Source organism: Capsicum annuum, chromosome 6 (genome assembly GCF_002878395.1).
Source record: "Capsicum annuum cultivar UCD-10X-F1 chromosome 6, UCD10Xv1.1, whole genome shotgun sequence".
In the NCBI taxonomy this organism is placed as follows: Eukaryota; Viridiplantae; Streptophyta; class Magnoliopsida; order Solanales; family Solanaceae; genus Capsicum; species Capsicum annuum.
In genome coordinates, this window is record NC_061116.1 from 225,149,474 (window position 1) to 225,164,733 (window position 15,260).

General features: G+C 35.8%; 1 protein-coding gene across 1 annotated transcript; it reads right to left on the reverse strand.

The window, feature by feature from the left end:
• Positions 1–5,200: 5,200 nt before the first annotated feature.
• On the reverse strand, positions 5,201–6,217 carry LOC124899652. Its single transcript, XM_047414613.1, has 3 exons — positions 5,880–6,217; positions 5,308–5,778; positions 5,201–5,207 (listed from the first exon to the last, which is right to left on the reverse strand). Exons 1-3 carry the CDS (start codon positions 6,215–6,217, stop codon positions 5,201–5,203), a joined length of 816 nt encoding a protein of 271 aa, XP_047270569.1.
• Positions 6,218–15,260: the final 9,043 nt, after the last annotated feature.

Here is a 15,260-nt window from a genome sequence, read left to right on the forward strand (position 1 = left end):
ATAACAACAAATAACTCAATACTTCAACACTCCTCCTTGAGATGTTTGCTGGTAACTCCAAGTTGTTTACGAAGAGTTTCAAATCTGAATTTGGGAAGAGCGTTGGTAAATATATCAACGAGCTTCAATTTCATTAAACATCTCAATACATTTATTCACAAGGTTCTTCCTAATCACCTTGAGAATCTCGTTTTGTTGTAGCATCTCATGAGAGATGTTAAGAGACAAATCATCAGAGTCCACAACACCCTTCAAAAATCCAAGGTACTCGGGCATAAGCTCCGCACAGTTATCTATAATGAACACCCTCCAAACATATAACTTAATGTTGTTCATCTTTTTTCGAGCTTCAGATTCTAACATAGCATCTTGCTTCAAGAAAACTGCATGCTCCTCATCTTCAGAAACCTCGGCAAAAGTTGCAACAACATTTTTTGTACTGTGGAGGTATTCAGCCCTTGAATATTTAGTCTAGAATTCTTTTCCTGACATATTTCCAGGAACAAAGTTTAAATATGCTTGGCAGATAACTGGTTTCTCAGCAAAAATCTGATGAATAACCTCTGGAGTCAATTTAAATGTAACTCTGTTCGTCTGACCATTGGATAATAGTTTTACACACCACATGTCCTTTTTTAAAGCTACCTGCTGTTTTGGCTTCTTGTTTTCAGTCTGCTCCACCTCTTCCTAACGGCCCAAAATTCAGCCTCTAATAGAACACCTCCAATGACCAGTTGCCTGTGGAGTTTCTGCAGTAACTTAATCCAACGCCCCATTTCTGTTTTAGTGAGTTGCTCATCATGCGGAACATTAGGTTTTTCGGAAGTAGATTTCGACTTCCCCACAAGATTCAATTGATGAGGCAAAAAAGTCCCGACACTGGTCACGGTCAGGTGGTACAAGTCAAATGAGCACCCTAATTTTTGAAGACATGATTGGAGACCATCACTTAAAGGCTCAAGACTTGGTCACCCCGAGGGCACAAGAATATGCAAGGAAGACCCATTTTGAGCCTACCGTTGAGCATATCATTTATCAAGGCCGTGAGTGGAAGATTGCTTGGAGCATTGAAGACATGAGGATTCACGGTTTCGGACACTTAATAGCTCACATTTTTTGGGTCGTCTTCATTGAGGGCATTTTGGTCACTTCACTTGACCCAAAATGCACTCCATGGCCACCCCTCTCATTAAGGGTAGTGTAGTCATTTGTCTTATTTTGTATTATAATATAAATAGAACAAGATAGAGTTTTAGGACTTAGTTGTTTATTGATGGAAGGCAAACTCTCTCTCTAGTGTGAGGAGTGTAACACCCCTTAGTTGTAGGGCTTGGAAAAGCCACCAATCCGTAACTAGGGCTGCCCAAGTGTGGATATCACTTGTGTTGCATCGTTGGCTTGATCATTGGTGATTAGGGAGGTAAAGTCCCTCTTTTGTCAACGTAAGAGTTTGGTGTTAACATTCATTAATCTTAGGGTCCTTACATATGGTTAGGGTTCTTAGATTCTTGAATATTATATGTCAAACTATCTATCCATCTCTTTTGTTAACATTGTATTGTTGTTGGTCTTTGAAGTCTAGTGAAGTCGTGTGGGGCTCTTTCGATTCACTGGCATTGTTGTTCTTGTGTTCATCTCTTTTCTTGCTCAAAACTAAATCTAAAGTCTAGTGAAGCCGTGAGTGGCCTATTTCGATTCACTAGCACCTTGTTGTTCAGCTTGTTGCTCTTTTGTTGGCTTGAATCTCTTGGTACACACTTAGTCTTGTATCATCAGGGAAGCTATCAAACTCGAAAAGATAACTTCCCCCCTGATCTTGCGTAAGCTTAAGTAGAGCCTGCTTACTTGAACCCTCATTGTTTTTCTTGGGCTCATCGTCTTCATCATTACTGATTTCTTTCTCAGTAGTCTTCTCAGCCCAGAGGTAAATTGGATAGCTAATGAATTCAGAGTGCTTTTTTACGAGGTCCTTGATTCTCTGTTCCTCCAAGTACTTCAGCTGATCTTCCTTGAGGAAGAGAGTTATTTTTGTTCCTCTGCCCAATTGCTCAACATTTACATCCCTTGTAACAGTGAATAAACCACGTGTTTGTGATTCCCAGATATACTGTTCGTCATCGTTATGCTTGGTGGTCAAAATAACTTACTCACATTGACTACTTCGACAAACTTGCTCAGAATTTGAGTTCTAATTCAAAGGAAAACTTCTTTTTATCATTTCAATTGTAATCACTTCTTGGTCGCTAGATTCGGAAACAACATATTTTTATCTTTGAACAGTAACATATAATCTTGTTCTAGCATTTAACCAACTCTCAATAGATTTTGGTCAAGATCAGGTACCAACAAAACATCTTGAATAAATTTAGTACCTTTGGGAGCTTCAATTGCCACAGTTCCTTTACCAACAATCTCCAACTTGATTTTATCGGCCAACTTGACACTACCTTTGGCAAATTTCAACTTCATAAAATATTCTTGTTTGCTGGTCATATGTTGAATGCAACCACTTGTCATACCCGATTTTTACCCAAGGTCAAAACGAGCACGACATTATGAATTCTAAAAGAATTGATTTTATTACAGAGTCGCCACCTAATTTTTAAGGAAAAATAGGAAACCTATTTATTTATTTAACAAGTATGACTTTATTTAATCTACGAAACCAATTTAGATTCTAGGTAAAAGTTCAAATTATTCCGAAGGGAAGAAGTTAGACACTCTTCAGAATCCACAAGTGTGGTTCCCGACCAAACTTATTTTTATTAAAAGAAAGAGGAAAAATTAATGTTTGTAAGTAGAAATACAAAATGGATATTAAAACAATATAAAAATTTTTTATATAAAGAATGTATAAGTTACATATGTTATCGTAAAAATATGTGTATAAAAAGTATACAAAAACAAACAAAAGTACATGAGAATATGTATGAAAAAAATAAAAAAAGATTAAATATAGAAAAATTTGTTCAAAGGAAAAGATTACGTAATGTTTTTAGTGTAAAAAAATATGAATTATTCGATTAATTATATAAATCAATTAAATTCTTTTATATAAATAGTAACGGCCTAAATTTGCCTAACGCGTGATGAGAATTGCGTAAATAAAGAATATCCCTTCCAACACCCCAAAAATAAAATTTTCACTATGAGAATATTTGTACAATTATAAAAATGTAAATTACAAACATAAAACTCAAATTCTTCTTTCGAGTGCTCCTTTTGACGATATTCCTGAGAACATGTGCAAACACTTGTAAAAAAAATGTTAGTAACAAATAATAAATAATTAAAAAAGGACATGTGTGCATATATGTATTTGAAAAATATAATTTTTGTTAAAAAGTCGGGCTCAAATAAAATTTTAAATACGGCATGGCTACGAAGTGGTTGCTTAATTTATTAGCCGTTCTAAATCGTCTTGCCAAGATGCGAATCATAAAACTTTTACGTTAAAAATTTTTTGTCATCGCCCAAAATATTTATTTTATCACGTATTTATATACGTAATATCCGTCTTTTATTTGTGAAGGCCTCGAAAATCGACAGAAAATTTCTTCATTGGCCAAATTTTGGACCTTAATATAAAATAATAACTTTGATAAACTAAAGTCTGTCTTTTGTCATGGGGTGACCTCAAATATCCAGATGGAGAGATAATTTCATTGGTCATGTTTAGTGTAGAATCATGTTTCTTATCTGTTGAATTAAATATAAAGGACCAAGTCGTCCTAAGCAGTCTCGCAAAATAGTAGCAGCTCACCCAAGAAAAATCATAAGATTGTGCTAAGTCACTCTACAAGTAAAGTAATAACAAAAGAAATGCAACGTGAATATAGTAGCTAGCATCAAACAATAATAATAAAATAGAAAAACAAAAGGCATAAAAAATTAGCATCTAAATATAACAAATTGTCTAGCATTCATGGAGTTTGTGGGTTTTAGAGGGAGAAAAAAAAATGGAAGAAAATATGTGGGAGTAAAAATCTATGTTTTTTTATGTGCATTGTGAATGTGTGTTAGAGTAGTTAAAAGGAAAAAGTAATTCATCAAATCTACATTTTTTAAGCATATCCAGAGGCGGATCGAGGATTTTGAGGTTGTGGGTGCCATGTCACTTTTAACGTTAAAGCTACTACTCAGAAAGGATACTTTTTATGGGCGTCCCACTGAAATTTGGCTTGTTAGTAAGAGATTTTTGAAGAAAAATTTCATTGAAACATTATCGAAGAACCTAATTTTTACGAATTCAGTTAATTTTTTGTTTTACATTTTGCTATTTACACTGCCCCAAATAAGACAAATATTTTGTTGATTTTATAGACTTTGGATTTCGATTTGATTATTTGTCTTTTCAATTTGTATAGATAAATAGATCAAATAATAAAAATGTAATTATTATTATAAAAACTATCGAAAACAACCTTTCTACTTTTTCGGAGGTAGTGTATGGACTGCATATATTTTACCCTCCCCAGACCCCACTATATAGGGATACACTGAATTTGTTGTTGTTGCTGTTATTACTATAAATTGTATAAACAAGTGTTAAATTCAACTTATCAGTCAGCGTGAAAGTACAAAATAATTGTCAACATTCAATGGATATTTCCAATTCTATTGTTAAGAAATTATAACATCAAGCCAAGCATCATTATTATGATTTACGAGGAGAGGTTAACTATAAATTTGAAGGAAGAAGGAATCTTCAACTATGTTCTACACTTAAGTTAAAAATTCTTAAACAAAGATTACCCAAAAAAAAGAGTCAAACAAAGATTAAGTCAAGAGTCAAAAAACTTATAGAAAATAGAATAGCGATCAAAAAGTAACAAAATAATGCTAGCGTCGGAATTTGAACTTTGGTATACTACGTGAAATTTCAGCGCATTTGCCACTGACACTACTTCCTCAACTGCTGCACCGGGTGGCATTTAAATAATATATCGATTTTCTTCAAAATATATATATACACATAGTTTTTCGATCAAAGTTTGCGGGTGCCATGCCACCCTTGAACCCCCATTAGATCTGTCCCTGTATGTATGCAGATGACTGTGCCAAAATATTAAAATAATAATAAACTGATAAAAATTCTAAAATTTATGAAATTAAAGGTAATTATCAATAAATCATGTAAAATTAAAATATGACAATAAATGAGTAAAAATCGTAAAATAATGATTATTATCAACAATTATTAACAACTGCAAAAAATATGTGAAAAATCGCATTTTATGTACTATAACGATCATAAAGCCTAAAAGTGCTAATTTTAAGTAAAACTGGGTGTCAACACCACTGTACAGAAACCGTGTGTTTTCATCATTCAATCTTGTTGCTGCCATCGCCGCAAACACAAACTCTTCCTGTTCTTCAACTTCTGAAATGTTGGTTTTTTGAGTCTGTTGGTTGTTCTCCTTCTTCACTCTGCAAAACCTTTCAATATGACCAAGCGTATTGTAATATCTACACTGGAGAGGTAGTTTCTTCCCCTTAAAACAATAATCATCCTCTTTATGATTGGTTTTTCTACAATACTTGCATGGAGGAAAGTTTTCTCTCTTCTTGACTCCACTGCGAGAATCGCCTTGATTATTTCTACTAGAATTAGTAGAAGTTTCTAGGATTTTACCTTCCTCTTGCATTTGCATCTTCCCTTTGAACTTGGCTTGAAGAGCAGTTTCAGTAGCTTCTTCTTGCCTCAAGGATCTTCTTTGCTCTTGATATTGAAGAGCATGTACAAGTTCTGAAGGTGGCAGTTTTGTGAGATCTTTGCTTTAAATCTTTTCGGCAAACTCACAAGAACCTTTTCTACGATTCTTCAATCTGTAAGCTCTTCTCCCATAAGTCTGATTTGGTTTACAACCTTCATCAACTTGTTGGAGAATTCTTCAATAATTTCTGAATCCTTCATTCTGAGAATTTCAAACTCCCTTTTCAGATTTATCACTTTTATTTGCCTAATCTTGTCACTTCCGTGAAATTCTTCTTTCAACTTGTCCCAAGCCTTCTTTGCATTTTCACTCGCTATAATTCTTGCGAAAATTACTTCCGAAAGTGTTGATTGTATGCAAGAGAGTGCTTTAAAGTTTTTTGAAACCTCTTCTCTGTGATTCTTAATTTGTGTCATAATTGGATTATTTGGCAAAAGATTTACCTCTCTTCCAACCTCTACCACTTCCCACAGATCATATACACACAAATATGTTCTCATCTTGACAACCCAAATTGGATAATTCTTACCAAAAAAATTAGGTTTGAAGGAATTGTAAAACTACTGGAAGCCATAACAATATTAACTTTTATGCAGGATTATTTAAAGCTCTCTCTTGGATACAATCAACACTTTCAGAAGTAATTTTTGCAAGAGTTATGGCGAGTGAGACTGCAAAAGAGGCTTGATACAAGTTGAAAGAAAAATTTCACGGAAGTGACAAGATTACGCAAATAAAAGTTATAACACCCCGCATTTTGGGCAAGAATAAAAATCATGATTTCGATGCGTTGATAATCCTGAAGCCATAAATCCTATGCCAATATGGCATGTTAATTAATTCTGTAGTATGTGAATCCATTCAAGCTTGAATTTAGACCATGGAGGTCCTTCAACTCAAGGACGAGTTGAAACTATTTCGATCGACTAAGTTTTAGTGGACGTTGTAAAGTGTGTAAGCTTCCATCGATCATAACTCTCTGTATATATCAAATTAGAGAGCTTACTATGTATTAAATGATAGGTCTTCGAGTTAGCTTTCCAACGATACCAATTTTGCTAAAATCCGACACTCGAGCAAGAAGTTATTGCCTTTCAAAGTAGTAGGCGGCGCCTATGTAAACATAGGAGATAACATAGGCACTGCCTATGTAAAACATAGGTGATAGCATAGGCACCACCTATGTAAAGGTTTCAGGTGACTTAAACACCCCGTTTTGGGGGCAAAATGGTCCTTTTCCACCCTTATTTAGCCATAAACACAAAATTCAGTTCCCAAAGACCCCAAAATACACCTTTATTCATCCAAATTGTTCAAGAACTCTCTCTAGGGTTTCAAAATAAAAACCCAAATAGTTCAAGATTCAACCATGGGTTTTCAAAATAAATTGAAGATTTGGAATCTTCGCAACGTAGGCTTCAAAAAGCACCTATCATATTCGCATATAGAGGTACGTGGGGTTATCCAAAAATCTCATGGGTGTAGTTTTTATGAACATGCATGCTTTTAAATGGGGGTTTTCAATCAAATGCTAATATCTTGCTTTCAATACGATTTCTAAGACATTTTCTTTATGTCATGGGAATTGTTTGCCTATATACTTCAATGGTTGAAACCATGCATATGTGATTTGAGATTTTCCATGGAAGTTTGATAAATATGAATGATAAATTGTTTTTAAATTCCCATGATCATGTTTCGATACTCCATATCATATTGTGATCAACAAAAGAGAGCTTGAATTTGAAATAAATATTGTTCACCACTTGTAAATGATGAAGCACCTTATTTTTTTTAACATGATTATGCATATGTGGATATGATATTGATGACTTGCAAGTCGGGTATGACGATACCCTACAGAATACGACATGTGATTGAATAAGGTGAAATTTGAGTGCATTGATTTTATATGAGAAAGGTGGATGCCCGAAGAAGGCGTTTGAGACACAAGGGCTCATCGCTGGAAAAACATGTTTGCCGACACGGAATATTGGTACCAGGCTAAGTGATCTTGTGTACTTGACTTCATGTCATTCCCAAATTGGGACTGTAGGTAGGAGCCTGAGCCAAGTGATCTTGGGCACTAACATTGGGTCGAGACTCCATGCTGTGTGATCTTGTGTCTCTCTCCCTCACTTATACTCTAATATCGGTGGCAACCGAGGTTTGACAGTTGGTGTAAATTATGTAGGGTATTCCACCTAGCTCAGTTGCATTTCATTACTATTGAGAAAAACTATTGCATTACACCCATGTGCTTTCAAATGATTTGATATGAAATTGCTTTATAATGGCTCTCAACTATATTTTGTAAAAATATTATGTTTTTCTTTGATATCTCTGCGTGCCAGTACTTTTGTGCTGACCCCCTCCCCTCTCCAACCTCTCAGGTTCAGAGGCCCAGTCTAGGGGTCAAGAGAACCAGTAGATTATTTAGACAGAGTTGCAGAGACAAGTGTTGAGCCTTCTATGTTTTGGAAGGTCTTATATCTTGCAGTCCTTTTATCTTATATTCAGTTTTAGGGTCTGCTGAGGGCTTTGTCCCAGTTTTCAGATAGACATTGTTTCAGTCATGTAGTAGAGATTTCGCAGACGATTTTTGAGATGTTGATTGAGATTGTGGGACATTATTCCCCATTATTGTTTTCATATGATTCTTAACCATGTTTCTGTTATATTGTGTTTCTTCCGCATTACTTTGATCATATGAATTAGGTGCATGATTATCAATCAAATAGGGGTGTTTCGAGCCTCCATGGTTTAAAATGCTCATCACGGCCAGGCCATGGTTCGGGTCGTGACAAACTTGGTATCAATGCACGGTTTATGGTCCCAGGGTGTCTATGAAATCGCTTTAGATATAGTCTTATTTATGGGTGTGTAGCGCGCCACACTTATAAGCAAGAGGCTACAAGACGTTTAAAAATGTCTCTCTTTCTTCATATTCTAGTTCGTGCAACATAGTCAGAATGTTCCTCCTTCATACTCTAATTTTTGCTATGGTGATGTCTATACGAAAGTAAAATCATCCCAAATTCTTTCCTTACTCGGATGTTCTCAGACCCGTCACATTACTGGGGTGATTCAAGTGCAGAAGTTTAGAGTCTAAATGGTATTGTCCCTTTGGATCGCGTCATATAAGATCTTAAAATTGTGCAAGGACTTGAGAAGAGTCCATTATTGCTTCAGAGTGTATGGGTTCTAGTGGGAACCTTGATCTTGATGAAATCGTGCTTTTCAGCCTTCTGTATTGAATATATTCGGCCCTTTCAGAAATTTATGTTGCAGATATCATGCTTAAGGGAAAAAATATGTAGTAAGAGTGTTGGAATTGTGTTTCCACCCAAATAGTAGTATAAGTTAAAGTGTCAGTTTCATGACTTGTTGGTAGCTAGTAGCGTGTGTGGATTGTATCATAATCTGTGGGGGAAATATTTGACTCAGATTTTTATCTATACAAAGTAAGATGTGTATTCTCAGATTATGGAATATTGTGTGACAAGTTTCTATCTCTTGAAAATATTTTATCATTGTGTTGATGAAACTAAAAAGCCTAGTGAAGCTGTGTGGGGCTCTTTCGATTCACTAGCATAGTTGACTTGTCATTCATCCCATTTTCTTGTTCAAAATACAAAACCAAAGTCTAGTGAAGCCGTGTGAGGCTTGTTTCAATTCACTAGCAACTTGTTGTTCTTTCGTTGGTTTAATATATGTATGGCTGAATCTGTTTGCATGAGATAGAGCTGGTAATGAAGTGATTCGTCCTTGTATGTTATTAGTAGAAGGTAGAGAAGGTGTTATTGGTCAGGGTGATTCATTGGTTGATTGAATGTGAAAATGGCTATATTAGCGAGTAAGTTATGATTATAGACTCATGGTTGTTTGAGGAATTTGAAGGTAGTGTAAATGTATGCTTGGGTAAGTAGTTATATGAAAGTGATCTAATAGGCTTGAATGGTGTATGAAATGGTTTAAGTTTAAATTGATTTGTAATGAAGTATAATGTTGTAGGTATGGTGTAGAAGTATGCTAAGGTGATATAAGGCTGCGGCATATTTTACTAAGACTATTGCATAATTTGTGTGGCTTGTGATACCATTGAATTGTTAAGTGGAGAAATACTAGTTAGATGGTATATAGTGATCTAAATAGCCATGTTAAGTGTTAGAATCTAAGTTTGAGTTTTGAAGGTTGAACCGATATAAATAAGTGTGCAAGCATTATACTATGACTATTGGTGGCTATGGAAAGATAGAGTGTATCCCGGAAGGTAGTCATTTGGGTTAAGTTCTATGATATGCGTGTACTGTTATTTTTTTTCAAACCCTAGAGTGCAGCAAGTGTAGTTCAGTTAGAATCCGGTGAAGGATCTCCCAAACTTTAGATGATGACTTGAAGCCAAGGGGGAGATGATAGAACGAATGACCAAGTAAGGCTCTCAGATTTTAGTAGTGATGCAATATGATATAAAACATCAGAAAGTGAGGGTGAATCTCAACCCATTCCTACCTCAGTATTTTTTTGTTATCCGAATGCTTACTCATGCCTTACGATTCAGTTCCGTGATAATAGTTCATGATTCCGGTATATGATAGAGAGTCACGTACTCTTCCAGTTCCAAGATAATGAGTTCTAGTTCATTCAAGTATTCGGGATCACATTCCTTATATTATGAACTCTAGTTGAGGTCATGCAACTCATGACGCATGTACTCACTCTTTATAGTGTGCTCAGTCCTGTATAAAGATCTTTTTACGCTTGAGGGTCTTATGTTTTAACCTTTTAGTGACCCTTCCTATGCAATGATAGTGGTGATGATGTAAATGTTCTTGTTGATGGAAGATCATAGTATGCTTGTTTAGATAAGGCCATAAGTATGAAGTAAGATTTGGGGCCAAGTCTTTGATACATGTGATGGTTAGTGGGAAAGTTTGTGTGTGTATGTCTTAGGGTAGCGCGTGGGAGTTATATTGACAATAGTTTAGAAACTATGTGAAGTATGTATTTATGTGTGGTTGCCTTGAAGTTAACATGTGGTTATAAATTAGGCTTGAATGACATTTTGGGATTGTAGCGGAAGGTCGCAATATGCATTAGCGACTTCATATTAAGAGTTCAGAGTAGTCATTGAAGTGGTAAGGCATGTTATACTTAGGATGTGATCTTTAAATGAGATATAGAAGGTGGCATCATATGGTTTAGAATAATAGCGTGGTCTGGCATGTTGTATTTTTTTTGTGACTTAGAGTTAGGCTTGATCACGGCAAAGGGATTTAGTTATGTCCGACATTAGTAGAAAGATTTGTCAATGCTCATATGAGAATTTTAAGCTGAGTTGAATGAATATGATATTTATAGGGAATAGTATAGTTAAGGGATATTCGGGAAGTGCTCTAAGCCTGAAAGTCAGAAGTTGTATTGCCAAAGGTCTGAAAATTCTATCCTAATTTAGGAGTTATATGTCTATATTCCAGACTGCAGAGTAGTGTCAATGTTGTGATTTCCTCAGTTGGATGTCTTGTGTAATCCGTACCCAAGATGCATGGCTCCCTATTACTGCTAGAGCTTCCTTAGAGAGAGTGTTGAAGAGAATACTCCAGTTAAGTATGAGGGTTTAGTATAATTCAGTCTGTATGGCCAATAAGTTAGTTTAGAAGTCAGATTCGGATGACTTGTTTTCTTGTCTTTGCACTTATTCATGCTACTAAAAATCTTAGATATGCTACTATTCCAAGATAGAGTATACCAGTAATTACGAGTATAGCCCAGTCCATGCATCATGCATTAAATTTAGATTCCAAATGTTCAGTTATGATTCAATTCGTAGGTGCCCTGTGCATCGCCTCAGTTTTCTGAGTATCTTAGTGAATTGAACATTCATAGAGGGACATAAGGTCCCAAGGGGGAGATACCCCATTCAGCTGCATGCATAGATTCTTATTACAGGCTCCGCACCAGTTGTCATTGCGTATTCAGTCATACATTCATACATCAGTTCAGTCAGATATGCATGCATTAGAAATGCATGTTCAATAAAAAAAGTTCAGCCTATCAGTGTTTCAGTTCCGCGTTCATGAGAAAAACTTAGTAACAAATCCATGCATCAGGTATGCATGTTCATTATGAGAATTCAGCTTATGAGTAGCTTCAGTCGTGTATTCCATGCATCAGATATGCATGTCCGGTATAAGAATTCAGAACATCACTAGTTCCAGCCATATGGTCATGTTGCAGATCAGTGTATTCTTTAATAGAGGACATGTCATGTCTGCGTTATTCCATACCTCTAAGCTTCAATATGTCCTTACCCATCATTCGCGGACGAATGATCCCAAGGGGGAGATAATGAAACACCCCGCATTTTGGGCTAGAATAAAACCATGATTTCGATGCGTTGATAATCCTGAAGTCATAAATCCTATGCCAATATGGTATGTTAATTAATTTTGTTGTATGTGAATCCATTCAAGCTTGAATTTATACCATAGAGGTCCTTCAACTCAAGGACGAGTTGAAACTATTTCGATCGACTAAGCTTTAGTGACGTTGTAAAGTGTGTCAGTTTTCATCCACCATAACTCTCTGTATATGTCAAATTAGAGAGCCTACTATATGTCAAATGATAGGTCTTCGATTTAGCTTTCCAACGATACCAATTTTGCTAAAATCCGACGCTCGAGCAAGAAGTTATGGCCTTTCAAAGTAGTAGGCGGCGCCTATGTAAACATAGGCGATAGCATAGGCACCGCCTATGTAAACATAGGCGATAGCATAGGCACCGCCTATGTAAAGGTTTCAGGTGACTTAAACACTCCGTTTTTGGGGCAAAATGGTCCTTTTCCACCCTTATTTAGCCATAAACACGAAATTCAGTTCCCAAAGACCCCAAAATATACCTTCATTCATCCAAATTGTTCAAGAACTCTCTCTAGGATTTCAAAATAAAAACCCAAATAGTTCAAGATTCAACCATGGGTTTTCAAAACAAATTGAAGATTTGGAATCTCCGCAACATAGGCTTCAAAAAGCACCTATCATATTCGCATATAGAGGTACGTGGGGTTATCCAAAAATCTCATGGGTGTAGTTTTTATGAACATGCATGCTTTTAAATGGGGGTTTTCAATCAAATGCTAATATCTTGCTTTCAATATGATTTCTAAGTCGTTTTCTTTATGTCATAGGAATTGTTTGCCTATATACTTCAATGGTTGAAATCATGCATATGTGATTTGAGATTTTCCATGGAAGTTTGATTAATATGATTGATAAATTGTTTTCAAATTCCCATGATAATGTTTCGATACTCCATATCATATTGTGATCAACAAAAGAGAGCTTAAATTTGAAATAAATATTGTTCACCACTTGTAAATGATGAAGCACCTTGTTTTTTTACATGATTATGCATATGTGGATGTGATATTGATGACTTGCAAGTCGGGTATGACGATACCCTACAGAATACGACATGTGATTAAATAAGGTGAAATTTGAATGCATTGATTTTACATAAGAAAGGTGGATGCCCAAAGAAGGCGTTTGAGACACAAGGGCTCATCGCTGGAAAAACGTGTTTGTCGACACAGAATATTGGTACCGGGCTAAGTGATCTTGTGTACTTGACTTCATGTCATTCCCATATTGGGACTATAGGTAGGAGCCCGAGCCAAGTGATCTTGGGCACTACCATTGGGTCGAGACTCCATGTTGTGTGATCTTGTGTCTCTCTCCCTCACTTATACTCTAATCTCGGCGGCAACCGAGGTTTGACAGTTGGTGTAAATTATGTAGGGTATTCCACCTAGCTCAGTTGCATTTCATTACTATTGAGAAAAACTATTGTATTACACCCATGTGCTTTCAAATGATTTGATACGAAATTGCTTTATAATGGCTCTCAACTATATTTTGTAAAAATATTATGTTTTTCTTCGATATCTCTGCGTGCCAGTACTTTTGTGCTAACCCCCTCCCCTCTCCAACTTCTCAGGTTCAGAGGCCCAGTCTAGGGGTCAAGAGAACCAGTAGATTATTTAGACAGAGTTGCAGAGACAAGTGTTGAGCCTTCTATGTTTCGGAAGGTCTTATGTCCTACAGTCCTTTTATCTTATATTCAGTTTTAGGGTCTCCTGGGGGCCTTGTCCCAGTTTTCAGATAGATATTGTTTCAGTCATGTATTAGAGATTTCGCAGACGATTTTTGAGATATTGATTGAGATTGTGGGACATTATTCCCCATTATTGTTTTCATATGATTCTTGACCATGTTTCCGTTATATTGTGTTTCTTCCGCATTACTTTGATCATATGAATTAGGTGCATGATTATCAATCAGATAGGGCTGTTTCGGGCCTCCATGGTTCGAAATGCTCGTCACGGCCAGGCCCTGGTTCGGGTCGTGACAAAAGTGATAAATCTGAGAAGAGAGTTTGAAATTCTCAGAATGAAGGATTCAGAAAGTATTGAAGAATTCTCCAACAAGTTGATGAAGGTTGTAAACCAAATCAGACTTATGGGAGAAGAGCTTACAGATTGAAGAATCATGGAAAAGGTTCTTGTGAGTTTGCCGGAAAGATTTAAAGCAAAGATCTCACAAAATTGTCACCTTCAGAACTTGTACATGCTCTTTAATCTCAAGAGTAAAGAAGATATTGAGGCTAGAAGAAGCTACTGAAACTGCTCTTCAAGCCAAGTTCAAAGGGAAGATGCAAATGCAAGAGGAAGGTAAAATCCCAAAAATTTCTACTAATTCTAGTAGAAATAATCAAGGCGATTCTCGCAGTAGAGTCAAGAAGAGAGAAAACTTTCCTCCATGCAAGTATTGCAGAAAAACCAATCATAAAGAGGATGATTGTTGGTTTAAGGGGAAGAAACCACCTCTCCAGTGTAGATATTGCGATAAGCTTGGTCATATTGAAAGGTTTTGCAGAGTGAAGAAGGAGAACAACCAACAAACTCAAAAAGCCGACGTTTCGAAAGTTGAAGAACAGGAGGAGTTTGTGTTTACGGCGACGGCAACAATAAGATTGAATGATGAAAACACATGGTTTCTAGACAGTGGTTGCACTCAACACATGACCAGCAAACAAGAATATTTTGCAGAAAAAATTGGGGGTGAAGGAATTGTGAAATTGTTGGAAGCCATAACAATATTGACTTTTATGCAGGGTTATTTTTGGGGGTCTTCTTTCTCACATATCCCTCAAGAAATTGGCTTTGATACCAATTGTTATTCTACAGAATATAGAGAAGAAGAAAACGGTCGTTCGAGGGTAAAAAATATTCTACTTATTTATTCATTCACATCTGAAAAAATAAATAGACAAAAGATTCCTATTCTATTTCAAAACTAATAAAATCCTATTCTATCTTCAACTAGGATACTAATAAAATCCTATTCTATCTCAACTAAATAACTGAATTTCAGAAATAAAATTACTTAACAAAAAAGAAAAATAATAAAATCCTATTCTATCTCAACTAAATAACTGAATTTCACTAATAAAATTACTTAACCGAAAAGAAAAATAACAGCAAA

Excerpts from the sequence above, each read along its gene's own strand:
- LOC124899652 (XM_047414613.1), bottom strand. The coding sequence starts at position 6,217 with ATGAGAACATATTTGTGTGTATATGATCTGTGGGAAGTGGTAGAGGTT. Across the intron at positions 5,779-5,879 it reads ATTGAAGAATTCTCCAACAA|CAAAGATCTCACAAAACTGC; the intron begins GTTGATGAAGGT and ends AAAGATTTAAAG.